General features: G+C 46.0%; 1 protein-coding gene across 5 annotated transcripts in view; it reads left to right on the top strand.

The window, feature by feature from the left end:
• WNT5A (Wnt family member 5A) overlaps positions 1–20,080 on the top strand; it is a 36,710-nt gene extending 16,630 nt beyond the window's left edge. For 2 of the 5 annotated variants that reach the window (XM_077993175.1, XM_015130676.3), the window contains exons 2-5: positions 4,908–5,041; positions 6,267–6,517; positions 11,261–11,553; positions 15,255–20,080. In XM_077993175.1, the coding sequence (XP_077849301.1) occupies positions 4,947–5,041; positions 6,267–6,517; positions 11,261–11,553; positions 15,255–15,713 (1,098 nt within the window). In that variant the 5' untranslated portion in view covers positions 4,908–4,946 and the 3' untranslated portion in view covers positions 15,714–20,080. The other 3 variants (XM_077993174.1, XM_077993176.1, XM_015130677.3) reach the window with 3 other exon arrangements.
• The last annotated feature ends 745 nt before the right edge of the window (positions 20,081–20,825 follow it).

Raw genomic sequence — 20,825 nt, 5'->3', positions numbered from 1 at the left:
AGACCCCACAGCCCTGTTTTACTTTCTAATCCCTGGCTGGTATCGAGGCCCCTTCTCTCTCGCCTGTGTTTTCTCTCTTCTTTCTTTAAATAGGCAATTCGCTGTTAGGAAGTAACTTGGGCCTGTCCGTGAGGTCGCACCTCCTCAGCCCCTGCCCTCCCCCCAGCCAACATTTGCACATTCACTGCCGAACCAGTCAGATTTAGTTTCTAGACAGTCTGCCAGTGGAGTTTCGAGGGGGCAATGCGGAGAGTGCGCAGCAAACCGCAGGCCAACAAATGTGTGTGTGTGTGTGTGCGTGTGTGTGCGTGCGTGTGTGTGTGTGTGTGTGTGTGTGTGTGTGTAGGGGAGTAAAGGATCAGTTGTTCTCGGGTCCAGGACGTACTAGCCTTCATCTCCTCCACCCCCTGACCCTCTCAGCGGAAGACCCTCCCCAGGAGGCCCGGCCCAAGAATCCCGTCTTCTCCTCCCCTCCCCAGTGCGCTCCGGTGCTCAAGGGGTTAGCACTATGCGCGCAGAACTCGGAGCCATCCCCGCGGTCTTTTCTTCCCCGCGGTGCGGTGCCGGCTGCCCCCTGTTGGCCACCTTGAGGTAGGACTCCTCCGAGCCTCGGTTCCTTGGGGCGGGCGGGCAGCTGCTCCCCTCTACTTCCCACCCCTGCTCCCTTCATCCCTCGCGATCACCAGACCCCACTCTCCCAGCAGGGGCCCTCGGAGGCCCCCAGAGGACCAGTTTCACTGCGCCGCCAGTCGCTGCAATACGGAAGGGGCCACAGGTCCGGCCCAGCAAATGGGACTCGGCCAACTGGACAAAGGGTTGGTACCTCTTCTTCTGGGCCTGGGAAGGAGAGTGTCGCCCTAGGAGGCCTCGGGTCTGGCCTCAGCTGCCTCCCAACTCTCTGTGGTCGAGAACAAGTGTTGCTTTCCCCCTTTTCACCCCACTTCCATCGTCTATTAAAAATTGGGAGCGAAACTACCTTTAAAGAGTAGGGGTTTGACTATCATTTCACTTTCTTTCTGTGTCCAAGGACTCTGCTCCACCTCTGGACAAAGTTAATCCTCTGCCGAGAGGGTTAGACATCCTGTGTGAGAAGGTGTGAGTGGTGTGTGTGTGTATCCTGGGGTTGGAAAGCCCAGTCTAAGGGATGGACGAGGGCGCAGGAAACAGGAGAACCAGGCCAGATTGTTCTTCCCCTGGGGACTCACTGTACCCGAACCTGGAACCTGCCTTCAGTGCTGAGGTCTGGGTGGCTCTCTTTTGTCACACTGATTCTGGCTCAAGGTGTAACCTCCGCCTTCTCTATCTGGCAATCCCCTCCTCCCCCACCCCGCTCCGCGCGCGCGCCAACACACATATTGCTGTGGACACAACCCTTGCGCTCAGGCATGGGGCGAGGCATGGGCAGTAGTGGCTCCTTTGTCTGCTCCCCTAAAGCGGACCTCCTACCCGCCTGGGCCGGCCCATTCTTCAGCTCCTCGCGCCGCTCTCCGCATTCTCCAGGGCAGGACATCCCAAGTTTTTGGCTGCAACTGAGTGCTTTCCTGCTAGTTTCTCCATCTCTCTCCTTGCTTTAGGGAGAGATCGGAGTGGGCAAAGCAGCTTTCTTTTTCCACCAAGAGTGGAGATTCTTTTTGGAGTTTCCTATCCTCCCCTTCGATGCCTTGAGCCTGTGTCAAACGGGCTTATTCCGCCTAGTTGGCGTTCCTCATCGTTTGCACTCCCAGAAACTTGGGCCCTAAACGTAGAGAGTCTAGCAGAAGGGGATGCCTAGATTGAATGTGGCAGCGCCCCGGGGCCGAAGGGAGAGGATCTTTGCCTGGCCTTTTAATCTTTTCCCTTAAGGGGCTGCATGCGGAGGACTTGGGTGTTGCGAGACTTTAGGTGTGCATTCGGCTGCTCCCCGCGCCCTTCGAGCGTCCTCTGAACAATTTTGCTACTGAGGTTTCCTCTCCCTCATCCCTCATCAGCCCTGGCCCGCACCGCGGTTGGTAAAGAAGGATCAGGAACACCTTTAATCCAACGCGAAGGCTTTCAGGGATAAATAGAAAGGGAGCCACGTCGTTGAACTGCTCTGGATTGAAGACGAGGGCGCGGGAACGCCTTCCTCCACCTCACTCCTCTGGTGCGCTGAGCCCCTCAAACGCCCCCAGTCCTCCTCCCCGTGGCACGCGAGGAAGATTCTCATTGTCCTTACAGTCATCTTCCCTGGGCCCCGAAAGTGTTGGAAAACATTTAGCCCCTTCTTTGGGAAACTCAGCTTCTGATCAGAATTTTTGTTTTACCCCTGGGGTTGACAGTCTCCCCAGAGGTCTCATTTCATACTGTCTTTTCGGATCAGATCTCTTGGTAAACAGGCGGGGATGTTTTACCCTACAGAGCCGATGTATGTGTGAGTTCGCTGTGAGTTCCTTGAGTATCTCAAACTTGTGGGGCCTTTTCTGGGTTGCACCGGGATTGAAGCGGGAAGAGGGCCAAGGTGTTTCCGGGCAAGCGGCGGGGTTAAGTGGAGACGCGACTCGTGAGGCTCTCCTTTCCGATCCCCCTTTGGGACACCCTCTGCCTACCTCTACCCTGGAGCCAGGGAGACCCAAGTCGTGGAGACCGGATGGGCCCGCTCACAGTTGGCCTGGGCTCTGGGAACTGGTGGACTCTCCCTGGGGGGGTCGGGCTGGGAGTGGGTTCGGTTTGTGTGGCTTCGGCTATAACAAAGAGATCCGCTGTAATCCGCCGAATCTGTTATCAATTTCTCCGCTGCTTGAGCCCCGCCCCACGCGCCCCGCCCGCCGCGAAGCTCAGAAAGTGCAAGTGGCCAGCAGCAGTCTGGGCCGCTGACTTGGAAACATGTCGCAGCGTGTGTGTCTGTGCACGCGTGTGAGTGTGTAAATGTGCCCGAGTGTGAGTTTGTATGAATGTGTGCGCGCGCGGCATCGGCTGCCCTTGGGGAGAGTTGACTTTGCAGCCTGGGCTGCACGTGAATCAGACTTTGCAGCCCACCCCCTCCCCTGGAGGAAACTTGACACTTAGGGCGGGGGTGGGGAGATAGCCAGAGCTTTCTCTCTCCTAGCTGGGGAAATCCCAGATTTCCATTCTCCGGGATGCGCCCCCCCACCCCAGCTTTGCAGCATTTTGGGGACAACTGGGCCTTGGGTGCGGAGCTCTGCTTAGCAGGCGCTGGGGACCACATAAGCATTTCCTCTCTGAGAAGCCCCGAAACGCCCGGGCCAATGGGGCGGCTCATGGAGAAAAGCCTTGGCACGCTCCTGAGCCCCATAGCTTTACCAGGGCTGCCTAGTACCGTCTGTCCCTTTTACGGCACAGGTTCCAAGCCAGGCTCTTCCACCGCCTTAAAGAGGCTCATTTTTATTTTCTTTTCCGTGGAAGGGGCTCCTTAAGGGGCTATGGGCGATGCAGCGCGGCAGGTTTACACTTATCAGAGATGTGAAAGGAGATTTTTAAAACCCGCTCCTCCCACCGGCACCGGCCACCGACTTGCTCCTCCGCCGCCTACAGGTGGAGAAGTCACCAGTGGGGAGGAACGGCAGCGGAAGCTTCCAAGGCCAACTCCTACCCCTGAAATTCTTCAGGAAGGGAACCTTCGCCGCTGGGGGCTTCTTTGCCCTGGAATCGATGCGTCCAGCTGCGGCTCGGGAGCCAGCGCCTCTGGCCCCGTCTGGACTCATCCGCAAGGGCTCTGGCCTTGCCCCGCACCCCGGCCTTTCGGGACTGACCGAACCAAGTCTGAGTTGGGCTGGAGAGGCTAGACTGGAGGCAGGGTGGCAGAGTTCCAAAGCCAGGCTCGCAGTGCCGCGATGGCAAAGTGACCCACAACCCCAGATCAGGACCAAGGGAAACTGGAGTCCCTCTGGACCTCCCCATCTCCTCCCTCCCTGGTAGCTACCAGGTGTGGGGTGGAAGGGAGAGTGAAAAATCAGAATTTGGGAGAAAGCTGTGGGGAGGGCAGGGAAGGAATCTTCTCTCCGGGCAGCGAGACCCAGAGTCCCTTCTTTCCTCTAGGGTTCCATCCCTTCTCTCAGTCCGTGGAAGAGGCCACAGGCGACGCGGGTGAGGGTGGCACTCCTTTCCGGTTTCCTTGGTTGGGAGACCAGACCTCTCTCTCCATTATCCCCTAGGGCCCCCATCTCCTTCTCTCCTCCCCAGTCTGGCTGAAGAGCGTGCTGAAGGAAATCCGGGTTGCTCTTCCCCATCTGGAAGTGGCTTTCCCCAAATCGGCTCGTAAACTGATTATGAAACATACAATGTTAATTCGGAGTTGCATTTCCCAGCTGGGCACTCTCGCGCGCTGGTCCCCGGGGCCTCGCCCCCCACCCCCTGCCCTTCCCTCCCGCGTCCTGCCCCCATCCTCCACACCCCCCCCCCACCGCCTGCGCTGGCCACCCCGCCTCCTCCGCAGCCGCTGGCGGCAGTGCGCTCCACTCGCCTCCGTGCTCCTCTCGCCCATGGAATTAATTCTGGCTCCACTTGTTGCTCGGCCCAGGTTGGGGAGAGGACGGAGGGTGGCCGCGGCGGGTTTCCGAGTGAATTACCCGGGAGGGACTGAGTACAGCACCAACTAGAGGGGAGCCAGGGGGTGCGGGACTCGAGCGAGCAGGAAGGAGGCAGCGCCTGGCACCAGGGCTTTGACTCAACAGAATTGAGACATGTTTGTAATCGCTGGCGTGCCCCGCACACAGGATCCCAGTGAAATCAGATTTCCTGGTGAGGTTGCGTGGGTGGATTAATTTGGAAAAAGAAACTGCCTATATCTTGCCATCAAAAAACTCACGGAGGAGAAGCGCAGTCAATCAACAGTAAACTTAAGAGACCCCGGATACTTCCGTTGTTTAAACTTGTATGCTTGAAAATTATCTGAGAGGCAATAAACATCTGCTCCTTTCTTCCCTCTCCAGAAGTCCATTGGAATATTAAGCCCAGGAGTTGCTTTGGGGATGGCTGGAAGTGCAGTGTCTTCCAAGTTCTTCCTAATGGCTTTGGCCATATTTTTCTCCTTCGCCCAGGTTGTAATAGAAGCCAATTCTTGGTGGTAAGTTCATTCTATGTGCGTGTTCTTCCTCTTCTTTTTTTTTCTTTTTTTAAAGATTTGTTTGTGTGATGCGGGGATATTTAAAGCTGGATAGTGAGTATGGGTGTATTTATCCAAGACATATGTATATATTTTACTTATATGTAGTTTTAAATCAGAATTTTCTTTTAACTTGTTAATATTGTAAAGCTTATCTTCAGCTCCTAGGGAATGGGAAACTATAAATCTAGGCCTTTTTCTATGAAGCCCTTGTTCAGATGTGTGCTTGTAGTACATCATGCAATAAAAAAGAACAGAAATTCACTTTGCTAATAATTTTAAGCCTATCTATAAAATTTACTTTTTGCCACCTCTAGGTAGTAAAAGTGAGGTTTCAACTTTTATTTTCTGTCACTTGAGATTATTATTAACCTACAGAGTTTGAAGTAGGCAGAGTTCTAGGAGGACAGCTAAACTCCAAGTGCAGAAATATTGGGGCTGTAATGTGATCAAAAGGAGGTTAACTTGAAGTAGTCAAATGTCCCCAAGTGGGGGTTTCTTACTGGGTAGGGACCTTGTAGATAGACTGTAATATATCCAGAGCATTGTTTTTGATGGTGTTCTGGATATTTTTTTTCCCTATAAATGAACAGCATTTTTCTGACTGTCAAACATGACTTCTGTTCACTGGGTACCCTGCCTTGGGTCCCTCACAATCACATAAGGAGCCCTTTTAAAATGTCCAGAAACGTGGTGAATTTTCTCCAGTCTGTATACTTGTCCCTCTGTTCTTCCATCAGTCAAAAGGAACTACTATCTCCTACCCGTATCTAATTGTGTCTACTTTCAGCATTCATAAGTTTTTAAGGCAGATTGGTCCAATTTGTGGGGCAAAGTGGGTCACTTTCTCTAATGTCAGAGGCCTGTCCCTCAAACTGCTGTTTCCCCCTTTTCTGAGTGGATTTTGGAAATACTGGTTCAGGTATATGGTGACAGGGGCTAGGAAGGGAGTGAAAATACTAACTGAGGAGCCAGATGGCAGGATGGGGACTGCACAATACCTCCGTTTTCTGAGTGCAGTTTAAACAGAGGAGTTTTATGAAGCCCTTCTCATACTTTGTCATGAGGACAAGCAGGAGAGAAAAAAGCATCTGTGTGCTTAAAACTATGTATTGCTGACATGCTTTCAGGGGGCCCACCTCGAGATTTCACGTAAATCTTCAATGCACATCTCCCCCCCTTGCAGGTCGCTAGGTATGAATAACCCTGTTCAGATGTCAGAAGTATATATCATAGGAGCACAGCCTCTCTGCAGCCAACTGGAAGGACTTTCTCAAGGACAGAAGAAACTGTGCCACTTGTATCAGGACCACATGCAGTACATCGGAGAAGGCGCGAAGACAGGCATCAAAGAATGCCAGTATCAATTCCGACACCGAAGGTGGAACTGCAGCACTGTGGATAACACCTCTGTTTTTGGCAGGGTGATGCAGATAGGTAGGAAAACATTTAAAATATTTTTTAAAACATTAACTTTTTTTTTCCTAGAAGAAATCCTTCGCGTTTACTTCATGCTTGATAGAAAGCATGAAGAAGGATGCCTTCCAGCTTGGGTTGTGGCTTGGGCATTTTTGTCATTATAGCAAATGATGTTAATTTCTGTCTCTACACCTGATGATAAGTTTTGGATTTTAATTAAATCAGGAGGCAAGTGTCACAGACACCTTCCTTTTTACAAACACTTAATTTTTCTATAAAGCATTTTGTTTAAAATAGAAGCAGAACACTTATTTTGGTTTCTTAAAAGTAGGTGGGGGAAAGCAAGTCATTTATACGCTTTTAAACGTCGAAACTCTCTTGCCTGTTAGTTTTTTAAGCCACAAGTCAAACGGCCCGAGCATCAAACTAAAAATTGCCATCTTTTAGAATCCTGGATATATTGAAAGTGAACAAAGTTTTAGTTTTCCTAATAGAACTATTTCCTGAGGCTACAAAGATATAGACGTTAAAAGCTTTAATTTTAGTCCCAGAAAGAATTTTAATTAAAAGTGATCCAATTTATGTTTGTGATTTCAGCAACTGATATAATAAAAGCACATGCTTGAGATGTCAACCTAGGAACTTTAAAAAAAAAAAAATTAAGAGTATTGCTCACGGTCCGAGTCTTAATTTTAAATACATTGTTGAACATCTTACTTCCCCATTCAAAGAGACAGCATTTCAAATGGGCTAAAGGCAAAGATTTTCAAAAATCTGTTTGTTTGCCTCTGCTTTTGTGTAAATAGTATAGGATACTATTTGACAGATGTGGTACAATGTGTGTTTTCTAGTGTGACTATTTTAGGTTTCTCTACTTTTATGCAAAAAAGCCCTTATAATTAATATGACTGCAGTGACTCCCAAAGTAAGAAGCAATTTATCAAGGCAATTAACTGTTTATACTGACTGAAGAGAAAAAGTTGGCTTAATATCCATCACAGATGGATAAAATGCTTTTTTTATTAAAAAAACAAAAAAACAAAAAAAAAACCCTGAAAATTACATTCATTGAGAACAAAAAAGAGTTGTCAGGTGATGTTTGAGCCAAGCAGTTTTATAAACTAAAATAATACAAGACTGGAAGCTGTTGCCCTGATTGAATGGGAGAATGGCCTGTAGCCTCAGCCTGCAAAGTTTCATGGGGCTTTGTCCTTTCTGTTAATGATTAAAATGTGCTAATGTATATACTGGGATCTGAATCTAAGAGCTAAGCTTCAGGAACACAGGAGTTTCCCCTGCCTGTGGGCTGTCTTATGTAGTTAACTGGGAGTGTGGTAGATTTATTCTCCCGTGTGCTGATATCATAAGTGAACTTAAATACTTTTGAAAAATTCTGTGAGGATGGTAAGTTGTCAACTTTTCCCCCTTCTTATATGTTCCTCCTAAACTGCCTTCCTCTCAAACTATGGGACGACTTTTTCACATGTATATGAGTTAGCAAAAATCATACACCTCTGATGGTAACCAAGAAGGAAAACAGCAATCGGAACTGTTTATCTGTGTAGTCACTTGAACACAGCTTTGATTTAAGATCCTCCTCTCGCTTTCATACGTAGCCTGTTTTGGGCCAAAATGTTCAGAATAAGCTATCATTTGCTAAGTGAATTTGAGTTCTGCTGGAGATTTATTTTAAATGCGGTCCAAGATTCAAAGAGCCTGCTTCCTCAGGGAACAAGCAGAACCCTTGGTACAAAAGCCTATATTTAATTGTCCCTGAAAAGCATGCTCTCTGGTCTTCAGCTGCACGGCACTACTGTCTGGGTCCATGGGAAGTGGATGGGAGTGGTACCTCCCCACAGCCTCCGAGACAGCCCTCCTAGATACTATCAAGTCAGCTGATGTCCTGGGAAGATGAGAGTGCATATGGCATCCTCCCCTGCCAAAGGTCCCCCAGGTGCCTAGCGTCTCAGAGCAGAAAGCTGCTGCTGGGTGGCTTGTGGTAGGACACCGATGGGGCCTTCTGTTTTTTACTTAATTAAAAAAGAGAGAGGAGAGAAGAGAAAACAATAGATTTTTATGAAAGGGGAACATGGACCCAGTTCCAATAGTTGGAAAATTTCTTCGCTTTCACTTTTCCACTTAAGAGTATATTTGAAGAGAATGAGCTGAGGGAAAATTTAAAATAGCTTTGATGCCAAAAGGTGTGTGTGTGTGTGTGTGTGTGTGTGTGTGTGTGTAGGGGTGTGTGTGTGTGTGTGCGCGCGCGCCCACCCCAAAGCCCTCAGTATACCAAGGATATTGAGAGTAATTCTTCTTTGTGAGAATCTGACCTTGTGATGGGGCCAGTGTCTGAGAAACTCAGGCCGCCACCTCTGACCCCCTCTTCAACTCATTTTTCTGAGATGCCAGTTGCCTTGGAGGCACCATGCACAATTACTTCATGAAGGGCCCACTCTTCATTTTGGAAACTTTCTCATTTTTCATCATGCTACCCTTTCCTTCCAGCTTTTGTCCCCATCTGTCTCTTCTTTGTTTCCATGCTGTGAAAAGATATGTAAGGAAGGCACCACTTGTAAGGGGTGTAGATGTGGGTTTCACAGGAAGGGAAACCTAACTGAATCAGCAGTATTCCAACCAGGATGACTGTGTCCTCCAGCAATTAGCCAAAGAATACTTTTCAAACTGACGCTTACCCTGCAGTCGCCAATTAGCTTAGAGGGATCTCCCAGGTTTGTATTCTGGGGCATAAAAGGAAATGCTCAAAATAGACTTATGAAAAAAGCAGCATTGTTTGTGTTTTGTATAAAGCCTTCTTATGCTCTGTATACTCAAAGGACAGTGTCTTCTTTTCCTCTATCCCCAGAGGATCATTTCATCTCCTCTTCCTCTAGCTACTACCTCTTTGTTCTATAAATCCCCCATCCAGGGCCACGGCATTTTCTGTACTATCAAATTACTCCTTAGAAGCTATATATTGTCCTCATTCCTTTCCATTCCCCTGATGTGCTCTGCCTCTCTAATCCTACTAGATAGATGTAACGCATCACAGGAACTTTCTAGATCTTCCTGCCAACCACCAGCACATACCTTCAAGTCATTCATTTTGAAAATATGGGAGGGGGAGGATATATGGTAAATCAGAACCATCACCATTCACAAATGGCTGTGACTGGCATGGAGCCAAAGACCAAGAATGAGGTGGCCTGCTGGATGCCTGAACTGGCATCACTGTCCTCCTGCAGAATAACCTTTCTCGTTGAGACTGAGTCCTGTTGTCAGCTTTTCTTGTGTTCCCCACTTCCCCCTCAGAAAAAAGACTGTTAGCAAGCTCTCAAAGTAAGTATAGGAGAAACTGATTGGGGTACATGAATTTCAGCACCAGAAGAGGTCCCTTTCCTTGCATCTATTTAAGTACCCTTATTTTGCAATTGAGGAAAGTGAGCCTGCCCCGCAGTCCCACCCCTACCCCATGCTTCAGCTGGCTGGATGATAGATAACTCTTTCTCTCCCAGATTACAGTATTTTTATTAACTGGCTCTTGTTACATGCGGAAATGTCTCTATGTACAAGTGAAGTTTAGGGTAGTCTATGATAGCCTCCAGTTTTTTCCTTACAAATAGGGTCCCTGTAACTATTATATGCAGAGATATTCCTTACAAGTTTTGAGGAAGAAGATAACCTCCCTCCCTCTTTTCCCCATAGGTTGTGCTTTTTTCCTTCTTGCTGTCATTCTAATACTTTGAGGCAAAGGCAGTGGAGGAGTGAGCAGGGGGTGTTTGCAGAAGTGGCATTAAAGAACAACAGGCTGTTTTAAAAGCAGACACTCAGTCTTGAACAAGAAGTATCAGGCCAATCAGCCTGGGATTTAAGAAGAGCAAGCTTCATTTATAACTCTCTGTGAGCTGATTTAGAATTGTCCTCTGGGAAAGTAAAGAGCCTTGTCCTGAGAAATACTTTCTGCTGCGTGAAGAAAGAGGGAGGAGAGGTTACAACTGCCAGAGGAGGAGGGGACACAAGGCCAAAACGAGTGTGGCAGAAACTAGTGTGGCCGCTGGCAGTGTCTGCCTTAGACTCAAGGCCTAGCAAATTCTGTAATCCTGCCCTATATGTAACTAAAATGAAAATAATACTAAACATTAAAATAAGTGTAAGGCAGTCTACCCGTATTCTGAGTGTTCCTTCAATGACTTCTTTCACCTGCATTTTTGGAAATACCAAGTTTTGACTATTTTCAAAAGAGTTACAGAGAAAATCAATCCAGCACTGCTTAGAATCCGGCCTTCAGCTCTGAAATGGCTGAGCAGAGACACCGAGGATCTGCTACTCCTTTGCTAATTGTTGCTTCTATGTGGTTTGGGGGATCTTGCTCGGCTTCCCCTCAAGCTGGGCCCAGGGCCTGGTGCGTGTTAAGGATGGGGCAGCCCGAGCTTTTACCTTGTTGATCCCCTACTCCCTACCCCCACCAACCCCTACTCCCTACCCTCTACCCCCACCTCCCCCAACCCCCACCTGCCCTTCTACCTCCCCCCTACTCTTGCTTCCCCACCTCCTACTTCCCCCCAACCTCCAGCCTCCCCTACCTTCTACCTCCCCCACTCCCTTCCTCGCCCCCACCCCACCTCCTACCTCCCCTCCATCTCTACCTGTCCCCCTCCTCCTACCTCCCCTGCATTCCCTACCTTGCCCCCACCCCCGCCCCCGGCAGCAACCCGACCCAGCGTGTGGGGCAGGCGGCCAGTGACCCCTTGTTCTTACCCGCAGGCAGCCGCGAGACGGCCTTCACCTACGCGGTGAGCGCAGCGGGGGTGGTGAACGCCATGAGCCGGGCGTGCCGCGAGGGCGAGCTGTCCACCTGCGGCTGCAGCCGCGCCGCGCGCCCCAAGGACCTGCCGCGGGACTGGCTCTGGGGCGGCTGCGGCGACAACATCGACTATGGCTACCGCTTTGCCAAGGAGTTCGTGGACGCCCGCGAGCGGGAGCGCATCCACGCCAAAGGCTCCTACGAGAGCGCTCGCATCCTCATGAACCTGCATAACAACGAGGCGGGCCGCAGGGTGAGTGCCCCCGCCCACGCATCTCTGTCCCCTTGCCTTGCCCTCCAGCCTCCCTGTCGCTCCTTCCCCTCCTCTGCCACTCCTTCGCTATATGGTCCTGTCTCTCTCTCTCCGCCTCTTTCTGTCTCTCCTTAACTTTCTCTGTCTTTCCTGTCTCTTTGCTCCTCGTCCTGTTCCCGTCTCACTTTCTTTCTCCCTCTTCCCTTCCTCTCCTCCTTCCCTGTCTCTCTCTTCTCCCCCTTTGTCTCTCTCTCTTTCCTCCATCTCTCTCCATAGTTGCCGCCGCACATCCCAGAAGGGCCTCCTGGGGAGATAATCTTCCTTTGCGCCCCCAGCCAAGGTGATCCAGCAGTTGTCTGAAAAATACCTTTCCTTGCCTTTTTAGTTAGTCCCCGGTACCCTCGGCTAGTGGAGCACAGAAATAAGAATGGGAATAACTGTCTGCCTCCTGCCTGGACGATGTCTGTGGTTGGCTTTCAGTTTGGGACAGGGATTTTTTGTCTTCCTAGGTCCCCAGATGGGAAAGCCCTCACCCCAGCTTTCAGGCTCTTTCCCTCCTTTCTTTCTCCCTGCCTCTCTTTATGTCATTAGGTAGCAGGCCTGATGGATGCAGGGTTTTTTTTAAAAAGGGCTTTTCTAGGAAAAGGACAGCATTTTTAACAGTGTGGGATTTTATAGGTCTGACCATCAGGCCAATCACAAAGTAGCTCTGGAGAGAAGAGAGCAGCAGAAGTGCTCAGGGAGGACCATCTTTGCAGTACTCACAAGTCTCCTGGTTCCCCTTCTTTCCTTCCCCTGGTGGGGATATGAAAAGCTACTTCTCAATAGTTAAAAAGACCCTTTTTTTCCTGCGGTTAAACACATGGCACTTTATGGCTGTTTTAAAATGAAGGGGTGAAAACTTTTCTTAACTTTGGCAGCATCGAAAACCAGGGCCATTATTTTTTCACAGAACCCAAGGTAGGTGCCAGGAACTTTCTGGTCAGAGATTTCACTCTTCTGTATTTTGGAGTGAGGGAGAAGGAAGATAATCACAGAGTAAACTGTAGATTGGGAAACTGAGGCCCAGAAAACCACTTCATGACCATGGGAGAAAATTCAAAAATGGAAATATAAGCCTAGGTACATTTTTATTGAATTCATGCATCACAGCTAAGTGGTGAAGAGCTAGCAGTGTGGGAATTAGAGAAATCTGGGTTAAAATGCAGCATTGTCTGTTCTTTGCTTTTTCTGAGCGTCTGTTTTCCCACTTCCACATCTGTTAAATGGCCATGGCAAACAATCACATGAGGTTATTGTGAGGAGTGAGATCATCTAGTAGGTTGAACCATGTGAAATTGCCAACACTTGACTCTTTTTGACCTCCAAAATAACAGTTTCAGTTGGTTTAATTAAAGGTCTTAGTTTAGTGTCGGCCAGTAGTAAGTGCTTGATAGATGATAACTACTAAACATTATAAGCAAAGGACATAGAGAAGTCAAAGATCGTGTAGATAATTCCAGCTAGCGTATCTTCTCAAATTTGATGTTAAACATTTGGGTGTATTGGGGAAGGACTAAACTCTACAGAATTTTGCCTGTGCTGCCCTGAGGGGTCGAATAATTGCTACAGACAGAGTGTGGCCTCTCTTTTCTCAGGCCTCTCATTGCCATGGTGTCTGCAGTGTCGGTTGCCTCCTCTGTGGTGGACCCAGGGCCATATGAAAATTTGGTGGGGGGGGGGTGGGTTGGGATCAGCCCCGTTTTCTCTGGAAGCCCGTAAAACCTTGCTTTCACCCTCTTCAGGGATGCATCACTGGGATCTCTATATATGACATGCCCAGTGCCTCAGATCAGAAATGCCTCCAGAAGAGAGCTATGTCTGACTCTTAAAGGCCCCTATCCAGGGGTATGCCCATATTTGGTACTCTCATACATCTTTGGGACTTTCTTAGCCTTCTGCCATGTCCAGAAATCATCAGACTTGGCAACCAAGAAGAGAGGGTCAAGGGATTTCCAAGTGGCAAGAGAGGATTTGGGGAAGTTTGAAAAGCACCTATAATGTTACACTTCTGCATTTTTTTAGTAGAGAGTTTTTTGGGGGTAAATTTGATCATTGGAGTAGTGAGCTGAGTTTGGATTTCGGTGAGTGACTTTACGAAGAAGATAGTTTTTTCCTCTAGGATGGTGGGGCTAGGGGATGGAAATTTGGGCACCATGCCAGGAAATCATCTTAGAATTTCCACAGGGCATTAGCTTTTAAATTTTCCTCAATGTGGAGCAAAGGTTAAATACATTTGCAAAACCCTTCCTCAGACTAGCTGAGTGCCTGAAACTCCTTATGCCAAGAGAGTACACTTTGGCCCCCTTTAAAAGAGCCCCTGTGAATCCCTGGAGGAAGAAGGTGGCTGTTGTCTGTGGAAGAGGCCTTCTGACACACCCCCAGCCTCCAGGTTCCTGACAGGTCTTCTCCAGCACACTCACACTACGTGGACTCTGGAGGGTCACTGGCACAAGGAACTGTGGGCAGCAGGGTCTATAAATAGGCAACCACCACCTCCCAGACTGCTGGGCAGTGTTGTGGGGCCAGACCCATGGGCACTGCTACTGGGAGGCCCGAGGTGACTGGGCAAGGGCCCAGATGCCATGTCCTCATCACTCTGGAGAAAGACCAGATTTATTGTGTCCCTTGTCACCCTAAAGAAAGACCAGATTTACTGTGTCCTAAGTGCCAAGCACTTTCCACATCTCCTCTGATTTTATCCTTACAACAGTGCTTGGAGGTTGGTGCCATCACTGCCGCCTTCACAGATAGAAAACAGAGGCCCAAAAAGGTGCAGCCTGTTGTCTGAATTCAAGGGTAGAGTCAGGAACATAATCCACGTCGCTTGGCTCCAGGGTGGGTGCTCTTGGCCTAGGGGGGTGGTGGATGGGGTAGGGACTGTGTGGGAAACAGGAGTGAGGATACCTGAGTTCCAGACCCAGTCCCCCCACACTTTAGCTGTGTGACCTGTGCAGACTACTCAGCATCACTGTGCCGTCATCCAATCCAGCCCATGTCATAATGTTGCTGGGATGGTTAAATGAGATCATGAGTGTAAGGACACTTACAGTGCCTGGTGCACAGCAATAATAGTAGTAGTGGGTTAAGATTTGAAGGTTGATCCCACTGGGGCTGGACTCCTCCCAATTCTGCACTTACCGGCTGGATATCCATGGGCAAGTCACTAAGCATGGGCTTGGAGTCCAGCTGCCTGGGTTCAAATCCTGGCACCCTTACTCCCAGGAGTTGGTTGAGTAGCTCATCTTTCTGGGTTTCACTTTCCTTCTCCGTGAAATGGAATGATACTAGCACTTCTCACCTAGCTGGTACTGGGGATGAATTCAGGTAATGCATTGTGAACAACCTCTGGGATGAGTGTCCACATGTGCTGTTGCTGTTTCTCTGAAAAAAAGCAGCTGGAACAATTTTTTTTTTCCTGTTCCTATTAAAAAAACCACGGTTGTTGATAATGATGATATAATAATGAGCGGCTAAGAACATATTTATTTGGAAGACTTTTTAAAGAAGGCAATACAAGACTTCTGGTGAAGGAACTATCATACAGCCCTTAATTCAGCTGGGGAACATAGCTCCATGGAGAAGGTGGAGAACTTTGTTCCCACAGCCTGCATCTGGCTCCTCCATGAATGTGTGTACTGATTGTCCCCATTTCCCTGCAGACGGTGTACAACCTGGCTGATGTGGCCTGCAAGTGCCATGGGGTGTCTGGCTCATGTAGCCTGAAGACATGCTGGCTGCAGCTGGCGGACTTCCGCAAGGTGGGTGATGCCCTGAAGGAGAAGTACGACAGTGCGGCGGCCATGCGGCTCAACAGCCGGGGCAAGTTGGTGCAGGTCAACAGCCGCTTCAACGCGCCCACTACACAAGACCTGGTCTACATCGACCCCAGCCCTGACTACTGCGTGCGCAACGAGAGCACCGGCTCGCTGGGCACGCAGGGCCGCCTGTGCAACAAGACGTCAGAGGGCATGGATGGCTGCGAGCTCATGTGCTGCGGCCGCGGCTACGACCAGTTCAAGACCGTGCAGACGGAGCGCTGCCACTGCAAGTTCCACTGGTGCTGCTACGTCAAGTGCAAGAAGTGCACGGAGATCGTGGACCAGTTTGTGTGCAAGTAGTGGGCGCCGCCCAGCACTCAGCCCCGCTCCCAGGACCCGCTTATTTATAGAAAGTACAGTGATTCTGGTTTTTGGTTTTTAAAAATATTTTTTATTTTTCCCCAAGAATTGCAACCGGAACCATTTTTTTTCCTGTTACCATCTAAGAACTCTGTGGTTTATTATTAATATTATAATTATTATTTGGCAATAATGGGGGTGGGAACCAAGAAAAATATTTATTTTGTGGATCTTTGAAAAGGTAATACAAGACTTCTTTGGATAGTATAGAATGAAGGGGAAATAACACATACCCTAACTTAGCTGTGTGGACATGGTACACATCCAGAAGGTAAAGAAATACGTTTTCTTTTTCTCAAATATGTGATCATATGGGATGGGTAGGATCCAGCTCAAAGAGGGTGGTAGAAATCTATTCACAATTCAGCTTCTATGACCAAAATGAGTTGTAAATTCTCTGGTGCAAGATAAAAGGTTTGGGGGAAAAAAACCCAAAACAAACTTCCCTTCCCCAGGGGGGCTGCTAGCTTGCTTTTTGCATTTTCAAAATGATAATTTAAAATGTAAGGACAAGAATCTCATATTCTCAAGGAAAAAAGGTATATCGCATGTTTCATTCTCCTCAAATATTCCGTTTGCAGATGGTCATATTCTAATAGCTCATGAAATTTAGGCAGCAGGGAGGAAAGTCCCCAGAAATTAAAAAATTTAAAACTCTCACATCAAGATGTTGATTTGACGCTGTTATGGGAATTAGGATTCCAGATTGTAAAAAGATCCCCAAATGATTCTGGACACTAGATTTTTTTGTTTGGGGAGGTTGGCTTGAATATAAATGAAAATATCCTGATATTTTCTTAGGGATACTTGGTTAGTAAATTATAATGATAAAAATAATACATGAATCCCATTCACAGGTTCTTAGCCCAAGCAACAAGGTAATTGCGTGCCATTCAGCACTGCACCAGAGCAGACAACCTGTTTGAGGAAAAACAGTGAAATCCACCTTCCTCTTCACACTGAGCCCTCTCTGATTCCTCCATGTTGTGATGTGATGCTGGCCACATTTCCAAATGCCAGCTCCACTGGGTCCCCTTTGGTGGTAGGACAGGAAATGAAACTTTAGGAGCTCTGCTTGGAAAACAGTTCACTACTTAGAGATTTTTGTTTCCTAAAACTTTTATTTTGAGGAGCAGTAGTTTTCTATGTTTTAATGGCGTAACTTGGCTAATGGAATTCACAGAGGTGTTGCAGCGTTTCACTGTTATGATCCTGTGTTTAGATTATCCACTCAAGCTTCTCCTATTGTACTGCAGGTGTACCCTAAAACTGTTCCCAGTGTACTTGAACAGTTGCATTTATAAGGGGGGAAATGTGGTTTAATGGTGCCTGATATCTCAAAGTCTTTTGTACATAACATATATATATATACATATATATAAATATAAATATGAATATATCTCATTGCAGCCAGTGATTTAGATTTACAGTTTACTCTGGGGTTATTTCTCTGTCTAGAGCATTGTTGTCCTTCACTGCAGTCCAGTTGGGATTATTCCAAAAGCTTTTTGAGTCTTGAGCTTGGGCTGTGGCCCTTCCGTGATCATATCTTGAGCACGACGAAGCAACCTTATTTCTGAGGAAGCTTGAGTTCTGACTCACTGAAATGCATGTTGGCTTGAAGATATCTTTTTTCTTTCCTGCCTCATCCCTTTGTCTCCAACCTCCATTTCTGTTCACTTTGTGGAGAGGGCATTACTTATTGTTATAGACATGGACATTAAGAGATATTCAAAACTCAGAAGCATCAGCAGTGTTTCTCTTTTCTTAGTTCATTCTGCAGAATGGAAACCCATGCCTATTAGAAATGGCAGTACTTATTAATTGAGTCCCTAAGGAAAATTCAGCCCACTACATAGATAGCTAATTTTTTTTTTTTTTAATAAGGACACCTCTTTCCAAACAGTGCCATCAAATATGTTCTTATCTCAGACTTACATTGTTTTAAAAGTTTGGTAAGATATACATCTTTCATACCCCTCTTAGGCAGGATGGCTTTCATATCACCTCAGCCAACTGTGGCTCTTAATTTATTGCATAATGATATTCACATCCCCTCAGTTGCAGTGAATTGTGAGCAAAAGGTCTTGAAAGCAAAAAGCACTAATTAGTTTAAAATGTCACTTTTTTGGTTTTTATTATACAAAAACCATGAAGTACTTTTTTTATTTGCTAAATCAGATTGTTCCTTTTTAGTGATTCATGTTTATGAAGAGAGTTGAGTTTAACAATCCTAGCTTTTAAAAGAAACTATTTAATGTAAAATATTCTACATGTCATTCAGATATTATGTATATCTTCTAGCCTTTATTCTGTACTTTTAATGTACATATTTCTGTCTTGCGTGATTTGTATATTTCACTGGTTTAAAAAACAAACATCGAAAGGCTTATGCCAAATGGAAGATAGAATATAAAATAAAACGTTACTTGTATATTGGTAAGTGGTTTCAATTGTCCTTCAGATAATTCATGTGGAGATTTTTGGAGAAACCATGACGGATAGTTTAGGATGACTACATGTCAAAATAATAGAAGAGTGGTGAATTTTACCACAACCAAACTATTTGGAAGCTTCAAAAGGTTTCTATATGTAATGGAACAAAAGGGGAATTCTCTTTTCCTATATATGTTCCTCAAAAAAAAAAAAAAAAAAAAAATCAAGCAGATGGCTTAAAGCTGGTTATAGGATTGCTCACATTCTTTTAGCATTATGCATGTAACTTAATTGTTTTAGAGCGTGTTGCTGTTGTAACATCCCAGAGAAGAACCAAAAGGCACATGCTTTTATCCATGACCAGATTTTTAGTCCAAAAAAAAAAAATGTATTTTATTTGTGTGTGTTTACCACTGCAATTATTGCACCTCTCTATTTGAATTTACTGTGGACCATGTGTGGTGTCTCTATGCCCTTTGAAAGCAGTTTTTATAAAAAGAAAGCCCCGGTCTGCAGAGAATGAAAACTGGTTGGAAACTAAAGGTTTGTTGTGTTAAGTGCAATTAATACAAGTTCTTGTGCTTTTCAAAAATGTACAGGGAAATCTGGACAGTGCTGCACAGATTGATACATTAGTCTTTGCTTTTTCTCTTTCCGGATAACCTTGTAACATATTGAAACCTTTTAAGGATGCCAAGAATGCATTATTCCACAAAAAAAACAGTAGACCAACATATAGAGTGTTTAAAATAGCATTTCTGGGCAAATTCAAACTCTTGTGGTTCTAGGACTCACATCTGTTTCAGTTTTTCCTCAGTTGTATATTGACCAGTGTTCTTTATTGCAAAAACATATACCCGATTTAGCAGTGTCAGCATATTTTTTCTTCTCATCCTGGAGTGCATTCAAGATCTTCCCAATACAAGAAAATTAACAAAAAATTTATATATAGGCAGCAGCAAAAGAGCCGTGTTCAAAATAGTCATTATGGGCTCAAGTAAAAAGAAGACTTTTAAGTTTTAATCCAGTTTTATCTGTTCGGTTCTGTGAGCTACTGACCTCCTGAGACTGGCACTGTGTAAGTTTTAGTTGCCTACCTTAGCTCTTTTCTCATACGATTTTGCTAATACCAAGTTTCAATTTGTTTTTACAAAACATTACTCAAGCCACTAGAATGATCAAATATGATACTATAGCAGAATAAGTACTGTAAATAAGAGACCGATACTAGCTAACTCCAAGAGATCATTAGCAACATCAGTCCACAAAGACTGAGTGGCCCACAATATATAGAGAGATAGAAAAGGTAGTTATAACTTGAAGCATATATTTAATGCAAATAGGCACCAAGGCACAGGTCTAAAATACTACATTGTCACTGTAAACTATACTTTTAAAATATTTATTTTTTTAAAAGTATTTTCTAGTCCTTTCTCTCTCTGTGGAATGGTGAAAGTGAGATGCCTTGTTTTGAAAGTAAGATGATGAAATGAATTTTTAATTCAAGCATTCAGAAACATAGGAATTAAAACTTAAAAAAATGATCTAATTTCCCTGTTCATACAAACTTTACACTTTAATCTGATGATTGGATATTTCATTTTAGTGAAACATCATCTTGTTAGCTAACTTTAAAAAATGGATGTAGAATGATTAAAGGTTGGTATGATTTTTTTAAATGTATCAGTTTGAACCTAGAAGATTGAATTAAAATGCTGTCTCAGTATTTTAAAAGCAAAAAAGGAATGGAGGAAAATTGCATCTTAGACCATTTTTATATGCAGTGTACAATTTGCTGGGCTAGAAATGAGATAAAGATTATTTATTTTTGTTCATATCTTGTACTTTTCTATTAAAATCATTTTATGAAATCCAGTGCAGTCATGTGTGTGTGTTTAGCAGAGAGAGTGTTCATTGAAGTTTGATGTGGGCGTGGATTACGGCTTAGGGTATCCAGAAAATAACACATACATTTCAGGTATGTAGATGATATGGTGGTTGAAGCTCAAGCCTGTATTTTGTACGTTAGTGCTCATTTTTCTTTTGCCTATTGCTGATTTTCTTCATTTCTTATCTGCTCTGCTGCTGTTAATCCCTAAGAGTTGTAGTGAGATTTGTTTTTTTTAGTGTAGGCATTTAGCACAGTGAGATGGGACTACCATGAAATTCTAGGGCAAGGAAAGAAAGAGTGACTTGAGGAGAGAAATAAAACAATGTTGAAGATGAAGAACAGACTGAACCACCTGGAATATTCTGCAGGTGGCTTTTTTCATCTTGCAACAGTTGGCAGTAAGCTCTTTAGATTTTGTTCCGGTTGCTTGATCTTGGCACTATTGGCATTTTGAGCTGGATAATTCTTTGTTGTAGGGATTTATTTTATGTGATGTTCAGCAGCATCCCTGGCCTCTACCCACTAGATGCCAATAACATCCTTCCATTTGTGACAATCAGAAGCATCTATAGACATTGCCAAATGTGCCCTGGGGAGCAAAATCACCCCCAGTTTAAAACCATGACTTTAGTTGGAGGGACTGAGGTTTGAGCACTTGGGAAATACTGGCTGACCACCATGGTGGACTGTTGCTTGCCTAGGTTGACTCATGAGTGAGACAAGTC

Source organism: Macaca mulatta, chromosome 2 (assembly GCF_049350105.2).
Source record: "Macaca mulatta isolate MMU2019108-1 chromosome 2, T2T-MMU8v2.0, whole genome shotgun sequence".
NCBI lineage: Eukaryota > Metazoa > Chordata > Mammalia > Primates > Cercopithecidae > Macaca > Macaca mulatta.
The sequence above is the reverse complement of the archived record's forward strand: the minus strand, read 5'-3'. Positions and strand labels throughout refer to the sequence as shown.